Genomic DNA, 21,453 nt, shown 5'->3' with positions numbered 1-21,453 from the left:
TTTTTTAAGTTGATCAGAGTTTCTACAGACTTCTAAGTAGCAGCCATAACTTTTGGTATCAATAGAATATAAATATGACGAAGTATAAGAGGCCTATTTATCACTAAATACTTTGCTGGATGTGGACTCAGGCTATTGCCTCCACAAACAGTCTGCAGCACGGTTAAGGTGGTGCCAAATCTTCAAGAACAGGCATTAGAAACTGTAGAAAAGAGCGATATCTTAATGTCGCTCTTTGCTGATTGTTAATACTGCTGGAAAGGAAACAACCTTTTCCGTCTTACCCACCCAAACATGAACGTGTCTGCTGAGTCTTAACTGAAACTGTGTGTTTTGGACTAATGAGATAATACCTATGAGACTCAATGATCACTGATCCACACGGCCTTTATGCACATTTGCCATCGTTTTATACAAAGTTTGATTATGACATAATTTAGATCCCGACAAGTATTGAAAGGAAAATTAATGTACTCAAATTAAAGCCTGACTTTAAAAACAAATAAAAAAATCAGTGTGGGATTATGCTTGAGAATTGAAAATGTATTTATTTTACAGTTCTTCATTCCACCAGTGCCTATAAGTGCAGGTTGATACTGTATAAATGGTGTCACCATTAGGAGATATCTAAATGAACCCTGAGCACTCAGGTTAGCATCCTGAGCATCCATGTTTCTGCATTGTTATGACTTTCCACAAGGTAAAATGTTTATTTTATTTTTGATTAAATAAGTTGTGTTGCTATCAACACAGAATCAATTGCATTCTGTTTGGGTCAATGTCACAAGGGAGTGTACTCTTTAAAAAAAAAGCCGTTAATTTCAAGACTATTCTCTATGCGTTTCTAAGCTTCCTCCTGGTTCACTGCTACCAATTAAACAAGGGTCCATCTCCATTTATTAATCACCAAATGTCAGCCAATCCCATCTTGATGAGCATGGTTGGAGTGAGATAAACATCTGAAGTGTCTGTTCTCCACAGCTTGCATTCTCTGCCATTCTGCAAAGTTTCCACAGGGAGCAGAGCTCAGCACCTTCCCATCCTCTTCTTACACAGGCAGACTAGCAGAGTGTTACTGATCCATTCTCACCCATCCCCCATCCCATCTCCCACGCTCCTGCTGAGGGAGCTTTCTGGTTATTTATTTATCTTCTTGAAATGAACAGGCATTATCAAGAACCATCTGTCAGGAGTGTTAGTGTCCTTCACGCCTTGCCACTTGTGAAATGCAGAATGAAAGAGGTCCAAAAATTTTGCTGAAGCACCGTTTGAGTTTTTCAGTCAACAACACTTTCACATATTCACGCTGTATGCAGCCATAATGCAAAGATTAGCTTCTGGACATTGTGACTGTCCCCGGTTTTGTATTTAGTGTTGGTTCAAAGCAGAATTAGAAGCATTAGGGCACTTTAAGGCAGCATCAAACACTGAACTGTGTGTAAAATTAGGCCTTTTGTTATTTTTTTACTGAATCCCATTATTGAGGAAAGGTGAAGATGTTAATCATCCATATTTCCCTAATTAAACTCTGTCCCCCATTAATTACTCCCTCGCGTGGCCAACAATTTGTGAGCAACTCCAAGCTGCCAGACAGCTTTTATTGCAAACTATTAATTAGTTGTCAGCTGACTCAGGCATAGTCTTAAGTATTTTAGAGGAGGTTTATGAGTTTAGAAAAACTAGTGTGCAAAAACAAGGAAGAGGATAGATCAGGTTTGCTATATGTTGCACTTTAATGCCACACAAAATTTGTGTTAATATTTAATTCACCTACAACTATTTTGAAATCCTCCTAACTTCAATAACTGACACAAAGTAAATTAGCTTTCCATCCATAGAAAAACACATTAATTTAATCATATAACTGGCATAGATGTCACAGCTTGACTTTGCATATAAACAAACACAAATATTTGCATTTTAGTATAATACAGTGCATGCTCTGAAAGCCTAAAATAAAGCAACTTAGAGTTGACTGCCCATGATTAGGTAAAGTCATATTTAAAGCTTCACACTTTTCTAGAGTAGCATGTATTGGTATCACCTTTATTATTTGAGCTGATTTGTTGAAATTAACATTCATTCATTTCTATTCAAAAAACAAAGGACTTTTTGTTATTTCTCTATTTTGTTTTTTTTTTTTAGTCCTGTGTTAAACATATTTAATAACTGTGTAACCAAATAAAACAAAGATAGATTCTGACTTTGTGTTAATGTCAATATAGCCATAAGTCAACCTATAACACCCAATGGTGTAACAGGTTTATATTTGACAGCAGTAATTCTAAGTTGTCATTTTCTGTAAGACCTTATAGAAAGGGAATAGAAAGCTAAAGAATAAGTCTCTACGCTTTGCAGCTAGTTTGAAGTGTTTGTGTTGACATGCTGACTTTGTCTGTTTTTGTCAGACATCACACCGAGCATCATGGCCAAATATCAACTTTGATGTTCTTGTGCTTCTTTTGTGTGTGTGTGTGTGTGTGTGTGTTTTTTTCGCTTGTTTTTGCTAAAGAAAAGCCTTTCTTCTGGCAACCCTTCCAAACAAGCCATTTTGTTCAGACTTCATCAAGGTTCCTCAACTTTAGCATTTAACTCACTGACTGTTTTTTGCAGTTTTCTGAGCATTGCAAAAACTCACACTGAGAATTTACTGAGATGTTCATAACTTTTTTGGGAGTTGTCTTTGTGTTGAGTGACCAACTGGTTCTGTGGCTTAAAACAAACAAGCCCAAATCATCTTTATTCCACCATGGTCCTTGACAACACATATGAGGTGTTTGTACTGATAGGTTGTGTTTGGTTTTATTCACGTTTCCTGCTGTGCATCATGGCAAACCATCTATTCTTTTGTCCTATTTGTCCTAAGGACATTGTTGAAGATGTATTCCAGTTCTTTCGTGTGAATAATGCAACACCAAGCCTTGCTGCCTCACTGAGAGAAAACACTTTCTTGGCCTAAAACTTCCAAACAAGGAACAATTCTGTCTTTGTCTAATTTTACTGCTTTCAGCATTACCACTTCACATGCTAGCTGAGGCCTGTCAAGCATGAAATGTAGCTCTTGTTTTCTTTTTCTCTGAACACAGAATCACATTGGGGTCAATTTGGAGAAGGATGGACTTCAGTTTCAAATAGCTTTATAAACCTTCCCAAATAAATGGGCAGCTGCCATAGCTTGACTCAGGCAGTTGTTGTCGTCACCTTGACATTGTGTTTATATACATCTGTATATTCTAAACAAGCAAACTGCCAAAATGCCTGCTTTTATAGATGTAATCACACAAGTTGATGCACAATTAATTAGTTAATTGATCATTTTAGTTGTCATTTTGCAGTGCATAATAAGCAAAAGTAACATTAAATTGGCATTTTTAAGCCGTGTCCACACAAGCAGACTACTGTGGGTAATTAGATATTGATATGACCAAATTATCTGATAGTGTTTCTGACGGAGGGTTCCGTCAGTGTCATTCACCTCCATGCAATAAAGTGAGAGTGCTGCAAAATCCTTATCTTATGTTGTGTTTAGGAAATTGGTTTGCGATGAAAACACACTCAGTTCCTCAGTGGCTGTGGCGTCAACAAATGGCTGTCTGTCCAGTGTACTGAGCCGTGAAGTAATTTCTCTGTCAATCACCAAGAAACACAATCCCACGTCTAACATGAAAAGAGCTTGCCATCTGTTGCATGCAAACAGTTTTTTTTTTTTTTTTTGAATCTGCATGGACAGGCCTTAATTTGAAATTTTTGAGATCTAAGTGTAAGTGACAGAAAGCAGCATATTTTGATAATAACACAAAGTGCCATAGCACTATGTTAAAATTTTAGAAGGACAGGATGCAGAGTAGCAATATCTATTGGCCATATTGCAGATTGCAACGAAGACTTGGGCGAAGCAAATAATGTGGTAGCTTTCCAAAAATACAAGCCCTTCTCTTTTCCAGATGGCTTAAAGTTACAAAGTCATGCTTATAGGATTTTTTCTCAAACAAAGATAAAGCAGTGGAAAAACACGAAGTATATGTCGTCATAGTGACAGTTTTCACTCATACCAGCATTCTATCTCTTATCATTACGAATGGAATGGAATACACATTTCAGTTGGCAAAGTAATAAAAATGTACCTACTTTTCTTTAATAAAGCAGGATTCATGCCCAAAATACTGCTATAGCTGTGACTTATGGTTTCAGATTATTTCACTTATCTGAACTGTATCTTTCTTTTTTTATTATTATTATTTTTTGTTTTCTTAGATGTGGGTTCAGTGGAGGGTCTGGCTTATCACCGAGCTTGGGACACCTTGTACTGGACCAGTTCCACTACATCTACCATCTCCAGACAAACCGTGGACCAGAACCGAGTCGGTGCCTTTTCCAGGCAGGCTGTGGTCACTCTTTCAGAGGAAGACCACCCGCACGTACTGGCCCTGGATGAGTGTCAGAGGTTGTAACTCGTCTGTCTCAAAATACATCTCTTACATTGGTTATCAAATTACAATACTGTCTAGATACATGGAGAGTATGTGCACTTTATTCACAAATAGCATAACTGTATTTAAAATACACATGTTGAAAACTGACATGGCCTAATTACAGTGTATTTATTCAAAGTAAGATTAGAAATAGAAAACTGCCTTAATTGCCCAAACATTAGCAGACAGCATTGTTTCTCTTTAAAATTTTATTTTAGTGTTCTGTCAGCTGTAGGACATTGCTTGTGCTCCTTTATAAGTCCATTCATAAACTTGTGTTGTTGATATTATGCCACGATTTGCTCTGAGTAAAGCTCTCATATCCTCCGATTGCGTGCTGCTCGCTAAGGAGGAATAAAAGCAATTGAGATATTAAGTGCATACTGTCCATGCTGTTAACCTTCGATCTACTAAGAATGTAAAACTGATACACCGCTCCTCTATTATGAATCAGATTTGCAGTCTAAAACCGCTAGTTAAAAATTAATCTGCAAATTAATCATCATAAAACCTGGATTGCATTCAGAAATCATTTCATTATATATATTTGTTCTTGTTTAATAAAGTCTTACATAAAGATAAACACTGTTCTTAAAAATTATGACAGTAATTTTGGATTTTTGGCATTTCTTTACACATTTGTGTCATCATTCTTTAAATAGTAGGAGAACAAAGTTATGTTATTTTTTTAACTGATTTTGGTCAAGATAAATTTGATTGCTCTGTTCAATTTGACAATTTTGATGAGTCTATTAATTTCCTTTTGGCTTTTCTGTAAACTAACATGCTTAAAATTATATCTTAAATTTATTGCTGTATTGTACTCACTGTTTTCACCTTTGTGCTGGATCAGTCTGACTTATCTCGTATACCAACATAAAACCAGGCATTAGTCAGATATGCAGACAAGTAGATTAAACGTAACAGAACTGAATCTGAAATACATGGAAGTGCTGTAGGATTACTTAATTCCTATACCTGTGAATTGGACTAAATAAAGCTAAATATTAGATATCCTGCTGCAGACAACCCAGACCTCATCAGGCAGCAGGAGCCACAGTGCTGTTATAGTTATGCTTCACAGAGCATTCAAACATGTGCAGGTGGCATGCAGTCTGTATCTGCTGCAGAGGAGCTACCTGCTCGGTAATAGAAACACCGTCCCTGTTACCATTCTTTAGGTTAAATCTCTAAGCATACACCCACAATAGGTGAGAAAAAAGGTTATCAACTTGTGAAATGTAACAACATATCCAGTTTAGATAGGTTGTGACATAATATTAGGCCAAAAGAAAAAGAAGACATAGGAGATTCTTTGTTAAAGGTTAGTTGTTGTTTTTTTTTGTTTTTTGTTGACAGCCAAAAGAACAAGGCAACGGAGAAAATCTCCCCACTAACAAATTGGTATCCCTTTTTTTTTACAACTCAGTAAATTAAAAATGCCATTTTTGAAAGACTTAATAAAAATGAAAACATTCAACGCAGCCTGACTCCATGTGATAAAAGTAAGTGCCCTCAAATCTATATGGTTTTTGTCAGCAAAAACTACCATCAAGCTTTAGTAACAACTAGCAGTGATTCTTTTACATCCCTCTGTAGGACATCTGCCCCCTTCTTTGTGGAATCATTTTAATTTTGCAACATTGGAGGGTTTTGATCATGAAGGGCTTGCCAAATCATGCCAGATTCTCTATTGCATTTAAGTTCAAACTTAAATCGGCAGAATGGATCAATGTTTTCATCAATGTGGCAAGTTTCTCAAAAGACATTTATTGGATGAGGTGAAAAGAGACTTTGTGTTCCTTTAGATCAGCAGGGGTCTTCACCTTGAAACTCTGCTTTGAATGCAATTATTGTCCAGTCTCTTTCCTGTTATTGAACCGCACTAGTAAACATTGACTTTAACTGAGACAAGTGATGCTTGGAGTACTTAGGATGTTGTTCTTGCTTCTTTTGTGACCTCCTGGATGAGTCCTTGATTTGCTCTTGAAGTTGACCCCTGTTTTAAGGTTTTTTTTTTATTTTTTTTATTTTTTTGTGGGTCATGGCTATCACTGTGGTTTCCTCCAGTCCTCAAATCTTACAAATGACTCTGTAAACCTTTTCAAACTGATGTCAGGGATTTTGGTTTGTCTTGCATATCCTTGTGGTTTGGTGTGTTACTGTTTTTAGATATTTGAGCTGACTATATGTTGCCCAAATGGTTCTGTTTAAGTTATTTCTTGTGTCTACAATTTTGATAGCAGTCGTGCCTGCATGTTGATAATGAAAATTAACTTAGCTTTCCAAAAATATGGTTAATCACAGCTAACTCATAAATTAGAAAAAGACACTTGCTTATTCATGTAGGGCCAGGCTGGTTCCTTTTTTGCTAAACAGATTAATCATTTGAAATTTGAACTTTGCATTTTCTCAAATTTGCTTTCAAAACCACGAATGATAGTCCTAATCCCTAGTGTGTTGACGTAAATATTGAAAAGTTTGTTATTTTTAGTTTATCTTCCCTACCTTTTTTTGTCCTTGATTCTCTATTTTGTAAAACACATAATCAGGCATTCATGGTACAATTTTTAAATAACAGTTTTTATGTGTTGAATTCTGCATGTTTTCAGCAGTTTTGAAAAATTTAAACCAGCTAAAAAAAAATGAACGTTTTTGCATGATTTTGCTTTCAAATTCTCTTTTTATAAATATATTGAAAGATATTGAGAGCAGTCAGAAAAGACTGAGTGTCCTCTAACTCTTGCTACACTAACTAAATTAATTTCTTGACCCCAGTCTCTCCTTGGTTGGCAGTTTGGCAGCATATCTATCCTGCTCTCGAATCACAGTCTGATAATTAAAATTTAAGCTCAATGATTAATTAGTAGACTCTGGTTGTGACTTCTGACCTGAATTTTTATCAGTGTAGTAGAGTGGACTTCTATGACTTCATTAAGTTTTGAAGTGGGAGGCCAGGATTAAGATAAGGTTTTTCTTTTAAAAGATGTCAAAGGAGATCCTGCTTGTTGTTTACTGAACAACACAGCCTCTGTCTAACTTGTGTTGTCCATTCCTAGTGCAAGTCACATACAACTGATGGTATGACTTTTTAAAATGTATTCATATGCTGCTCTTATCTGTTTCCACATGTGGATTTGCATAGTTGACTTTTATCATTTAAGGTGCGATGCTAATCCATCTTATTTATTTGAGCCAGAGCTAAACTTTTTATCATTTTTACAGAGTGAAAATTAAGGAACAATATCTTTTCAGCTATAAGAGGATTGTGATACCTAACAAAAATAACTGCCTTAATCTAAGCTTGTAATCAGTTTCTACTGCTTATGGGGGTATATGGAAAATTAGCATTTTAGTTTGGTGTTTTCTTGACTGTTGAAATGCATGGGCGCCATCTCCAGCCTTTAGAAAGATTCTGGCAACTTATGAGTCTGAAAAGGGATAATGAGACCTCAAACAAATTTGAAATCAGCCATTTTTCTGAACAGAAAATACTTTGCAATTGGATAACATTTAAATTGCTAACATGCCCGGATTTATTGGATCAGGATTATAATCCAAGGAAGTTCAGACCACAGACATACCAGCACCTGCTAAAAGAAATCTCAAAGCCTGTCAATGTTGTCATGGCAGCAGGCTCTTTCTAATGATGATTTGAAAGTGTTTGCCTGCACAATCAAAAAGACGCTGAAAAACGTTTAACTTTATTAGGAGATGTGCAACAAGAACACTTTACCAAAAAAAACCTGAAAGTCAGACTAAAGTTTGCCAGATAAAATGTAGCAAATATCAAGATGTTTGTAATAGTATTTTTGGACACATGAGCCTAGTAAGTGACATTTGGCATAACAAAATATTGCATTCCACGAAAGAGAACATCCATTAAACTGTGAAGCATAGAGTTGGAAGTTTCAAAGGTCTGGGGGTGTTTGGCAGGTTAAAACCCAGATTGTAATCTAATTGTAATGCTGTGGGGTGACATGAAACAGGCTGTGCAATCAACAAACCCTTCCAACAGCTCTCTGCCGAAAATCAGGAGCAGAGCAAACCTTCCTCAGACCGATGGGACTGATAGATGACTACAAGAAATGTTTCTCTGAAATAATAGGATGTAAAGTTTGAAAATAGGTTTTGCACTGTGTACTTTGTAAAGCTGACCTTTACTGTCCATTTTGCATGCTTAGCTTGATGTTTTGGACCAACTGGAATGAGCAGAGGCCCAGCATAATGAGATCCACGTTGGCTGGCAAGAACATCAGGATTATAATCAGCTCTGACATCCTGACACCAAATGGACTGACAATTGACCACAAAGCAGAAAAGCTCTACTTCTCAGATGGAAGCCTTGGCAAGATTGAGAGGTGTGACTACGACGGCTCCAGTCGATATGTAAGTAGGAAAACAAAAGAAAATGCAACAAATTGTGGCTGTTGTGCTAAAAGAATATTTCTCACTTTAATTGTTTAGTTTTGCATTTCTGTGTGATGTCCTGAATTCCCAAGATTTAAGAAACATATTTTGAAAAAGTCACACTATTTTAGATTGTTTTATACTCATCGTACCTGACAGTGTAAGGCCTCACATAACAATGAGCTAGATCACAAAAGGTTAAGCCTATTTAAAATTAAATTCACAAGCCCTGCTGCTTTCCTACTCTTATACGTTTTGCTAAAGGTATGTTATAGTTCCAAGTTGCCTTTGACTTTTGAGAAATCCCAGTCATGATTGGGTCATAACACAACATTTCTGCGATAGTTTTTCTATGAAACAAAAGAGGAGCAAAAGTCTTTACATGACACACATGCATCTCTATTTGTTAAAATTGGTGATAATTGCCATTGCTTCTAATGTATTTATGCATTTTAACTTTCAACTACACTTGGAGAAATGAGCATAGTAAATTGTTTTTGTTTTCTTGCATTAAAAAGAAACTTGTGTGCAGTTACGTTCCTGGAACAAGATCCTCCACACAGCAGATGGGATTTGAAATACCTCTTGAAGTTGTCCTATTTCTTCTCTGAGGGCACAGATGGTTTCCTTAATCACAAAAGTCCGTTCTTGGTAAAGTAAATAAAACCCAGGAAGGGGGAGATCAAGTTTTGTCCATAAAAGTTTGATGCATAATGTATGACATCCCAACAGCTGTGTCCTGGGTATGCAGAGGATTACAGTACAGGATGACCTTTTCATGCTGGAGAATCTAGTTTTTGCTTGACATGACTCACGCGGCCCAGCAGTTTGGCCCATCTCAATTAGTTACCCATATGTGTGATGAGCTGGGTCACAAGGCTCACAAAGTCTTCACCTTTGAGACCCCACCTGAACCTGCAGCAGCTTTGTGCTGCTAATGAAAGCTTTGCAGCAAGACTGCTCTGGGTGCAGCATTTCCTTTCCAATTAAAATGTGTAAATTGAACAGAGATAGCTAGCTGTTAACACCATCCTCAAACCAAACTATAGTAAAGACAAAGCATCCGCTGCAGACAAGTTACTTACTGTGAAAGCTTAAGGCAGGTTGTCACTTTAAAGAATATTGTTTAATTTCATGTGACAAAAGATGTGTTCAAATTACCAAGAAATGCCAGCAACCACAGGATTTCAATTAAGAATTAGAACAGACTAAGGCAAAGAACAACCATGATAAAAGACTTTTTGTAATGAGTCATATTAGTGTAAACTTTAGTAGCAATTTTGTCTTTCAGGGCACAGCTTCTCCTCTTAACTGACAGGGAGCTTGGGGGCGTCGAGCGTTTGCATAATTCTCACCTCAGTGTCATATTTAGAGTGACGACGGCATTATCGATGGCAGCATGAGGGTCAGCAAGTTTAGCTAAGAAGCTGTGATTTTTCACCATCATGCAAACTACTACAAAACTGAAAGATATCAAACTGTTAAGTTTAGTATGCATAAAGCCTCACTTGCATTACTTAATGTTGGTTTTAAATGTAATGAATTAACACTTTCCACAACAAACAAATATCAAGCACTTTTCTTCAGTAAAATGTCTCTGATGGGGCTTTGACAGTCCATCAGAGTCATATAAAAAGTAAAATCAGAAAAAAGGAAGTCATAAAAATGTGTCCAAATTTTATGTTATGTATTATAAAGTGTAATGAAGGAAGTAGTTACTGAACGCATGAAAAAGGAGATGCAAAAAGGAATCAAAAGCCAAGAAAATAACTGAAATCTTTCAGGCAGTCCTGCTCCTTTTATGTATCGTTAATACCAAGTGGGTTAGCCCTATAGCTGATGACTTAAGGTTTCTGAATCCCAAGGTAGTGATGATGTGGCTCTTCAAGTTATGACCAGTAGCGCTGAAGCAGGTTCCAGCTGAGTGCAAAGTGGCACTGGTTACAGAATCCATTTCCTGACGTCTGATTGATCCAGTGACCTCCAATTGGGTTTGAGAATTTTCACTCTCGAGGTACGGGGTCACATTCTGGAAGAAGAAGAAGAAGAAAAAACATCATGACACCATTAATCAGCCATGCAAGATTTCTGACAATGCGTCAAAAGAATAATCAACAGAGTTGTTCAGCAGCCAAGGATCATTCTGGTGACATCTGGTGTGAATTTCATGACAATAGCCCATTAGAAATTGAGGAAATCATTGATGTGCTCATATTTATTTTCCCTGCTGCATCATAAACTACCAGTAATTTCTACAATCATATCTGGATACTTTTGAATAGAGACAGACTGGTTACTAATTTACTCAAAACATGAGTTCTGCACAAAACTAATGAGTTGCTGCCTTTAAACCGAACATCTCCCAAATCTAATTTCCTATCAATATGTTCTTCCCCATGCCATCTGTCGTTTATTTCTCTGTTCTTCACCGTTTCTCAGTCGCGTCGTGGCCAGTTGTTGCTTCCACACGCTGGGCTCCTTTAATCAACACCTGTCCTATTAATCCCAGTATGGCACAGGGCTAATGTGTTGTCGCTTACAAGCCTGTCCCACTAATGGCTGAGGCTACCAAGCTGTTGGAGTCCATGATCCTCTATACAAGCCGGGGGGGAGTCCCAGAAGGAGGCGTCTGATGGATTCTTGCCTCGCTGCCAATGGCACTGTCATTTACTCCCCCAACATCTGGGTTAAGCAGTGAAGCTGGCAACAGGGGTTGATTTGTTGATTAATGAATAGACACAATATTTTTTCCCATTTTTCCAGGGGTTACAGACAGATTGTCTGTGTCCTGTACAGTTTTGCTTTGGAAATATATTTCTGTGAAGGGAATATTACATAATTCACCCTGTGACCTAACAGCAGCTCCCTGCTCTATATGATTTTTTTTTTTTCTAGGTCATACTTAAATCAGGACCCGGAAACTTCTATGGGCTGGCCATCTATGCAGATTTTATTTACTGGTCTGACTGGGCCCGTCGAGCTGTCCTACGATCAAATAAGTACACTGGTGCTGACACCAAGGTGCTTCGAGCAGATATACCCCATCAGCCAATGGGAATAATAGCTGTGGCAAAGGATACCAATAACTGTAAGTACAAGAACCAATCTACTGTTGCACCTTGAAAAGATATACCTATTGAATTTATTTGCCTTTTGTCACATTAACACCACAACATTTGATCTATTTTAGCCTCTGGCCTCAGACCAGAGGACATTTGTGAACAAACAACATGCAGAGAATTTCAGAGTAGGGTCAATTTGTAAAACAGTTTCCCAAACTTTGAACATTTAACACGGCACTTTTGAACCCATCATATGAAAACTGAAAGGTGCTGGCATAACTGTAAACCTTCAGTGTATCAGAAAGGCGACCAGGATGTTCTTTGCAACTCTGGAGGAGTTGCTGAGATGCACATCTCATGTGGTAGAGTCTCTTGATATCACAACTATTAGTTATGTTCTCCATACTGATGTATGTTGAACTGAATGCATACATTTTTGGTTTTGTCTAAGAATTAACCAACAACTGTGATATTTTCATGAACTTATATACACTTCATATTATGTAGATATGAGCACTCTTGAAGCAAGAGGCATGGGTGAGATCGCTTGATATCAATTTGCACATCTCTATCTTTTTAGAGATTTGGATATTTTTCTTTACTACCAAGTTGTGATTTCTTAGTTTGAACATCACTTGAAGAAGTAATTTAAATTATTCAAGGCCACATCCATATTAGTAATCAACAATACCAGATATAGCTGTTAGTTATCACCCAGTTGGAGCTTACTTTAAAAAACATATTAATTTGAAGCCAAAGACGCCGAGTTGATAAATGAAAGTAGTCGTATTTAGAATGGCGAGAAACTTAAACCTCAGTGGTAATTAATAAAACAGTAGCTTATGTTGTAGAGGGAGTCTCTTAAGTGTCGTAGAAAGTTTAATTTCCAAGTAGGACATAGAAGGTGAGCTTAAGCACATCCCACTGGCTTCGGATCGGATGGCGAGAGCAGCTCATTTCCTTGTTTATCTGGTTATGGAAAATTATTGCATCCTGTGACCTGAATGAGCCAGCTGCAAGTTTGCAATTTCATGTGCAGTGAACGGAAATGTTGGCTCGGAATATTAGTTTATCCCTTCCTGTCTTTACGTTGTTACACTCTATTTTTTTTTTTTTTATTATTATTATTGTCACGAATATCCTGAATATAAGTACTGTTCATAAAATTACCTGAGCTGCAGATCGGATTGATGTCTTTATTCGTTTTTGAAAACAACACTCAAAAGTCTCTAAATAACTCTGATAAAAAATGTATCTTTTGCTTAAATATTTCTTACATTTTTCCTCTAGAAATTAACAGGGAATTTTTTTCAACAACTGTTTTAAAGTAAAAGCACAAAAATAGGTTTATGCTTTGCCTTCATGTTATCCATGATATATGCACCAACATTTTTTAATAAAGGGAATTTAATACATTGTGAATTTCACTCTGGAACACTATAATAAAAAGATGAGTAACTTATGTGTTAACACCCCTTGAACATGTTCATATTTGGTCTGAAAACATCCACAAATATCAAAATAATTTACTGTATTAGGAACTTTTGTAAAGGACCAAGACGAAGTAGTGAATTATCGGAAAGCGGATAGAAAATGGTACGCGTTTTTTTTTTTGTTTGTTTTCTTTTTTGTTAGTGAAATGTGAAACTTGTGTTGTTGTTTTTTCATATTCCACCATATTATTTAATAGCATGTAGAGCTAAAAAAAAAAACAACCAAAAAACATTTGATTCCTTTATATTTGCTCTTGCTTTAAAACTTATTTGTGAATACTTCAAAACACGTTGAAGTGTCAAAAAGAAACTGTGACAGCAGACAAACAGCGGTTTTGAATTTGGTGTGGAGATAAAGTGTTACAAAATGTTTATTCATTTATTTTAGTCTGGCTTTATTAAATAAATATTTATACTGATTTATGTTATCTGGTATTGTTTGTATGAACTTGATTTCTTGTAATTTAACAGCCAAGTTCAGACAGATTTTATTTTTTTTTTCAGTAACAAACCTAATTGCGCAAATAATAAAAAATAAAATATAAAGACCACTTGTAATTCCTCCCACAAATGTGACATATTGTGTTTTCCCCAGAATACCCTGAATGCATTAAAGTTACCTGGATTGAATTTTCTTTCTTTGTTAAAGCCTAATTATCTGTGTTTGAATGTTACTGAAGGTGAGCTCTCCCCATGCCGACACATGAACGGAGGCTGCGGTGACCTCTGTTTGCTGACAGCTCATGGAAGGGTCAACTGCACTTGCCGTGGAGAGCGTGTGCTGCTGGATGACAACAGATGTGTGTGTAAGTCACCAGGAGTTTCACATTGATTCCTTTTAAAATGAGCTACACTTTACCCAACACAGGCAATAAAAGAAATACCAGACATTTCAGGGATATCTTTGATTTTTGTTCTCTGTAAGTTTATTTTTTAAATATCTTAATTTTTTTTATTTGTTTATTTTGTTCTCTGAAATTATGTATTCATTTAACAATCCAACAAGCAGATGTTGGTTGTAATACTTTAAATAAAATGTTTTTTGTTTTTTTTTTAATTAGCAACTCAATAAGTATTTGTGCATAAACAAGGTTGCTGTCTGAGTTAAAAAAAATATGCAGAATAAAACTGTTCAAAGGAGTGAAATGGTTTCTACACTTCCCAATTATAAACCACTACAAGTGATGCCTTGCTTTCTAATTGGCATCACTAGTTGAATTTGAAAGTCATTATGCTGATGGGCCATATGGTGGGAGGAGCTGTTCAAACAAGCAAAGTTTGGTGTGTGACTCAGAGCTGGATGCTTGCTTACATGTCATGGCAGTGGATGGTAGGCAGTTTTTTTTTAAATACAGCCTGACTTGAAGCATTATTAAAACAAAGAGGGTTTTTTTTTTTTTTTTTGCCTTTTTTTTAGTTTAAAAGTTCAGATTGAAGTCTGTTGATGATTTGAGTGTTGAAATTAAGATGTTTATATAATGACTGAATTCAAACTAAATCTGCATTAATATATTTGTGAATATTTATGGAATAGTATTGAAATCGCACAGATTTAAAATTCCAGTCAGTGGTTAACAAATTGTCACCTTAGGTGTCAGTGTCATATTAGTTTTTGTCTTTCAGTGAAGTATTTAACTTTTTTTATTATTATTTTCAACTTTGGAATGATTATAAAATAAACAACTTCATTAATTGGTGAATTTAAAAACGTAGGAGTAGTTTTAATTTATTATTATTTTTCTGTAGTTCACAAAAAATATTTGTTAAGGCTCAAATATATACATGAACCTCTAAGAATGTTTAGGAAAGTGTCTGTTAGCAAGTTACAGGAAAACTGTACTCTTGTGTAACTACCATCAAGTTTCTAGCTTAACTCTTGATCGATTTTTGACCGGTTCTTATCTGAAATGGTGACGTTTATTTAAAGCAGTTGTGTTTAGTGTAAAGGTATTGTAAACAAGATTAGGAAAACCATTGTAACTGATGTGTGTTTGGGATCTTCGTGTTGTTAAAATGCCCAGATTGGTGCAAGGTATTATCATCGGACCCAAACTGTCACCCTCAGTCATGCTGCATTGCTTAACGACAACCCAAGAATCACCAAATCTCAAGACTTTCATAAACTGGAATATGCTAAAATAAGTGTCATTTTCCATAATAAGGCCATTTTAACATAAACCGGGAATAAAAAGTTTGCCAACCATGAAAGAACACCTGCTGCAAAATCAACAACTTCAACCTCTGAGTCGCTGCTGCCCACATGGATAATCTAAATTTAGTTTAGAGAAAAATACATTCTTTGTCAGAGAAGAAAAAGATTGAGATGATTATCCACAGTGAGGTTCTGTTTCAGCTGATAAACACCTATTGCATAAAGTATATGGGATAAGTAAGAAGCTGGACTACCTTCCGGTTCTTCAGTATCACCTCAAATCGACAACTCGGTTAAAGTTTGGATGCTGCTGGATGATCAAAACAGGGTTATTATCAAATAAACATCAAAGCTCAGAAAAGATTTTGAAATTAATAAAGGAAGCTAACATAAGGTTTCTGGAAAAGGGCACCAATATCTCCTTTTTTGAAAAATTATAAATTAGGCTTATGAACAGTTTCTGATAGGGACACAAACATGAATCCACAGTCTTTGAGTAACAATGGTCTTATCTCCAGCCAGAGTCATTAAGAAGGCTAGCTAATGGCTGCAGTCACTCCCTAAGGGTTATTCAACCCAATATTATTGACGTCTAGCTATGATTTTTTTTTTCCATGTGTGAATTGGAGAGAAACACATTATCTTCTTTTTTTTTTTTTTTAATATCACAGTTCTGTGTGTACTATCATTCCATTCCAAAAGTGAACATTTCTGAGAGATCATTTAAAGTTACAGATGGCATTCATACCAATGAAGAGGTTTTGCAAATTTCAGTATTAGTATTAGATGTGTTAAGTATTAGATGTCATCAAAGTTGGCAATTATGGCATCTTATTTGTTAAAATAACTGCTTAGCAATGTAACATCGACACTCACTAAAATTTACTATCATTTTATTTCACCCCATTTTCTTTTCTGCAGCAGAAAATTCATCATGTAACATTTACACTGAATTTGAGTGTGGAAATGGAGAGTGTATCGACTATCAGCTAACCTGCGACGGCGTGGCCCACTGCAAAGATAAATCAGATGAGAAGATGCAATACTGTGGTAAGAAAAACTTAACAAATCTATATAAAAGAAAATAGATGATAACCAGCAACAACACTTTAGGTTAATTTGGATTCTGACAGATTTAATAAAAATAAAATAAAAACACTAGATGAGGCCTTGAGTTTGGACATGATTTTAAAGGAATTAAATTGTTCTTCAGACAACAGGACCTGCCGGAGGGGTTTTAGACCCTGCTACAACCAGAGATGTGTGGCCAGTGGTCGTTTCTGTGATGGGATCGATGACTGTGGGGATAACTCGGATGAAGCCTTCTGTAGCAGTGAGTTTGCAGCTGTTTGATCTCGTGCTCTATCCTGCCTTTGAGGGCAGGTTCTAGTCACACTCGTGCCTATGTTAATACAGCTCACGAGACCGCACGCTGTGCTAAGCCCTCGCTGCTTAATGAGCCCAAAGATCATAAGGAGTGCACAAATTAAAAGAGACGCCCAACCACTGCCCCCTGGAAGTTGCTTGAACAATATTTGGTGTTTTTTTTATTTTTTTTTTATTTTTTTTTGCTGGTGGGACTATGTCTTTGAAGGTGTGTTTTTTTTTGTTTTTTGTTTTTTTCCTTTTCCATTTATGTTTATTTTCATGCAGTAATTGATGAGAGTGGGAGAATATTCAAGCTTAGAGATTTTGGCCATGCTGACTAAACCCACCAGGAGATACCAGTGGGTTGATAATTAATGAGGATCGTCCAATTGAGCAATCTGGGATTTTAGTAGCGAGTTTATCACAGTATGCTGTGTCCATTACCAACCTCTTGTTTTTTCATTAGTACATCAAGAACCTTTTTTTTTACTGACCAACAGAATACATAATTATGCTGTTATGAACTTATGTACAAAAATAAAATTTAACTTTTTTTATGGACTTCAAATTAGAAGCATATGTGCAGTTTTACTGTGCAGGAATCTCATTCAATCTTTTGTTTTCTGGATTTCTCAATTATATAAATTATATAAATATATAAATCCCATTATGAATCAATATTATTTGTAAACAGATTAAAAAGCATCATATGAGCAGGGAGAGCAGGAGGGGTTGGTAAGGGATGTGTGTCTTGATGCATAAATTTGTAACCTCTATCCATCGTGGCCAATTTAGTTTGAGATGGGAAACAGCTTTGACTATCAAAAGAACTGTCACACTCAGGAGAAAAAATGTCAGATGTCATGAACTCATCTCTTTTCAGGCTGATTTACAGTGAGAAAAACATCCAGGAGAATCAAGAGAAAAATGTTGTAGCTTGTCAAAGGACAAACTGCAGTCAGCTCAGGTTGAGCACTTTCAGGTTACCATTGCATTTTAGTGTTTCACACACAGCAGAGAATTCACCTCAGTGTTACTGCTAGTGTATATTTTAACGCCTGATGTCTAGACAGGTTTGTGAAAGAATAAGGTGGTAAAAAAAACTACATTATGTAGAATAAATAACCAATAAATACACGAAAAAATATAAAAGTTCTCCTCTTTGTGTGCATGCATGCATGACTGAACACAGATGCACACATGCAACTGTTCTTGTGTGTGGAAGAGGCCTGACTACATGGGTTACATGCTCTAACCCTGGGGCCACCATAATGCCATGTTATCCAGATTTTAGCAAGAATGTGTGCATATATTTAACCCTGTATATATTTATATGTTTTATCTTAACCTCCACGCCCAAAAGCCAACAGTTAAAATGAAGTACTGGAAATGCAAAATGAAGGCATCATTTATGACATAAGTGTGTGTAAGCTTCTGAGTAGATATCTCTTTGCTGAGTAGATATCTCTTTACTGTGTTTTTCTGCAGTAGCATACATGATTTGACATTTACTATTAAAGCTGTCCAGCTGCACAAACACTGAAGTCATAAAAAAGATCATTCTTCTGAGCACCTTGCTAATTTTTACTACAGGTTTGAAAGAGTGGTTTTGAAAATGACATGGGAAAGGTCCTGTTTTTATATATATATATATATATATATATATATATATATATATATATATATATATATATATATCAAATCTTCGTTTGCTCCAACAGATACCACATGTGGCTCATCTGAAATGTCTTGCAAGGATGGGAGCTGCGTATCCGTCTCAGCTTGGTGTAACCAGGTCATTGACTGTGCCGACGCCTCAGATGAAAAAAACTGCAGTAAGTGGTTCCTTTTTTTTTCACCACAGCCAAAATTAAAATGCATACTCATACACGCAGCTGCTTTTCTAGCAAATCAAATATCCAGTGATTTTAACTTTAGATAGGCCAGATTCAGTGTTTCACTCTTCACGATCACCTCCCACCTCAGTGGCATTGTGACAAGGCAGTCATTCTAGTGATGTGTTTTATATTCAGACCACACCGATTGCTCTCACTTTTACAAGCTGGGGGTGAAAGAAAAGGATTTCATCAGCTGCAACTCCACCTCGCTGTGCATCCATCCGTCATGGACCTGTGATGGTGCAAATGACTGCGGAGACTACGCAGATGAAACCAACTGCCTGGGTGAGCTGCACAAAGACTCACGTTTTTCCCTGTGAAATCAGAGGCAGGTCAGGGAAGCCGGCGTCAGTTTGAAAACACTCCATCTCATTTTTGGAGATGATTATGGCAGTGAAACAAGGGATTCAGAGAGAACTTGGGAGATGATAATGACCTCAATCATTGCTAAAGCTCAGCGGATTGACTTGATTTTGTTGTATGCCCCAGTTTCCCACGGGCAGAAGTGCGAGGAGGGCCACTTTGCTTGCCCGAGTGGGAATTGCATTTCTAGTGTGTGGCTGTGTGACGGCCAAAAAGACTGTGAAGATGGAGCAGATGAATTCCAGTGTGGTAAGTCAACATGCTTTAAGTCTGAAAAATGAAAGTGTGGTGTTATAAATGCTTCATGTTCACAATATATGTATTATTTTAACTAACTTGTTGCTTTATGTTGAAGTGCAACATGACTGTCTTTAGGATTACATTTAGAATTTTCAAAGTATCCAGATATGCAATGCTTTGCAAACAACCAGCAACCAGAATTTGATATGATGGACCAACACAAATAGCACATAAGTGATGAAGTTGAAAGTGATAATTTAAATTTTCTACAAAGAAATGTTGAAAAGTTTAGCGTGCTTATGTATTATGACCCTCTAAGTAAATACCTTGTACAACAGCCTCCAGTCCTTCTTATTAATTATTTTATCTAGTAATCTTCACAATTACAGCTGCCAGTTTTTAGGCTTTATCTCTACCAGTTTTGTTCATCTTGAGAATTACATTTTTGCATACTTTAATTTACAAAGTAGTAAAAGCTCAGTTTATGTTATGCTGTATTTAGCTCCGTCCTTCATCCCATTAACTTGGCGTAGCTTTTCTTTCCCAGCTTCAGAAAAGCATCTCCACAGAATTATGCTGCCAGTATTTTATTATTTTGTTCTTTGCATCATATTTGATACTGCATTTCTCTTTGCACCTTATGTGTCAGTAGAGCAATTTGGTTATATTTCTTCACATAATACAACGGCAGTAAACATTTTTTTATCTTATCTTTGCAGTGGGGAAGTTGTGTTCAGACCAACTTTGATTTTAGTTTGATTTTAGTCTTATCAGACGATGTTTGCAGCGTCCTCCACAAGTCTTGTTCCAAATAGTTCCTCACTGGACTTCTCAGGACTTTCTTTCAACAATAGCTTCTTTCGACTGAACATCCATTGAGGAATTACTCAGTTGCCAGATGTAGAGAAAAATCTCTGTTAAACATCTAAAAGATTCACCTAAAACTGTATTTATTATGAAATTAAATTATACACTCTGCATTTGACATTTAAAGGCAGTTTTATTGAACTGGACTTGATTTGAAGGTATCAGGGTGACTTTGTGCTTTGGTTTTAGGCGAACGTGAGCTGATTATTCCCTGAGCATTGTATTCAAAGCAGATAAGGACATGGGAACACACTCAAACGCCGGTTCCAGGGAGAAAAGGCGATGAATTCAAAGTCAGACTCAGTTTTATACAATGCAGTGATGTGTAAACAGGAGGTCAGTTCATAAGATGACAACTAGTGTTCCTGTCGTAAGTAGATTGACGCAATTACATATTATGAAAAGATTATATGTATGCCATTATGAACAATTGGTTTTACATACTGCCTGGTACATGAGTCTGATGTGAAAGGGTAAGCCATGGTGTGTGTGTCCACATGAGCTGTCCCTGCTTCAGTGTGTGTGCTGTCAGCCAAATGACCTTGCTGTCTACACTGCCGTATTCCAGTGCAGGCAGCAGCTGCACTGTGTGATACCACATCTCCTCGGCATCAGAATCTGACCCAGTCATCCTGACCCGACCCGTAGAGTGTCTCAAATAAAAGTATCCTTACCCCTGTAACTCACACGGCTTCTACCTCAACAGTGGTTAATTGGGGCTCAATCCACAAGTGAGGGACACTTTCCAGAGATTTATTTATTAGAGGAAAGTGATATATAATTCCATAAAATTTTGATAAATCACACTGAAGTTGTCTTTATAGTGTGATAAAATGTGGACTAGTTAAAGGAATGTAGTTACGGTACTGACAAGAACCCTTACAGTGTCATTGTGTGCTAAAACGGCAATATTTTAAGTTCTTTACATTACCATTCAAATGCACTTGTATGATATTCATAAAAAGCAATATAATGGCAGTTTTAGCACTAAATGAACTCACCTGATCACATTTTGTCTGGGTTTTTCTGTGTTGTCGCATCTGATCCAGAAATGTGTGTTGGTTAGTTGATACCATTTGTCAAAGAAAATTATAATTATAAAGAGTTTTCATCTTTGACCATCACAAA

The 21,453-nt window shown here is 36.5% G+C and overlaps 1 protein-coding gene across 7 annotated transcripts in view; it reads left to right on the top strand.

The window, feature by feature from the left end:
- The window catches only part of lrp1bb (low density lipoprotein receptor-related protein 1Bb), a 308,534-nt gene that overhangs the window by 218,847 nt on the left and 68,234 nt on the right, over positions 1–21,453 (top strand). For all 7 annotated transcript variants that reach the window (XM_016676720.1, XM_016676716.1, XM_016676718.1 and 4 more), the window contains 9 exons: positions 4,255–4,444; positions 8,657–8,861; positions 11,778–11,970; positions 14,118–14,243; positions 16,511–16,639; positions 16,803–16,922; positions 18,679–18,792; positions 18,991–19,140; positions 19,345–19,467. In XM_016676720.1, the coding sequence (XP_016532206.1) occupies positions 4,255–4,444; positions 8,657–8,861; positions 11,778–11,970; positions 14,118–14,243; positions 16,511–16,639; positions 16,803–16,922; positions 18,679–18,792; positions 18,991–19,140; positions 19,345–19,467 (1,350 nt within the window). The remainder of the gene's footprint in view (positions 1–4,254; positions 4,445–8,656; positions 8,862–11,777; positions 11,971–14,117; positions 14,244–16,510; positions 16,640–16,802; positions 16,923–18,678; positions 18,793–18,990; positions 19,141–19,344; positions 19,468–21,453) is intronic.

Source organism: Poecilia formosa, unplaced genomic scaffold (genome assembly GCF_000485575.1).
Source record: "Poecilia formosa unplaced genomic scaffold, Poecilia_formosa-5.1.2 Scaffold140, whole genome shotgun sequence".
Taxonomy (NCBI): Eukaryota; Metazoa; Chordata; class Actinopteri; order Cyprinodontiformes; family Poeciliidae; genus Poecilia; species Poecilia formosa.
Note: the sequence above shows the minus strand (reverse complement) of the source record. Positions and strands in the feature narration are given on the sequence as shown.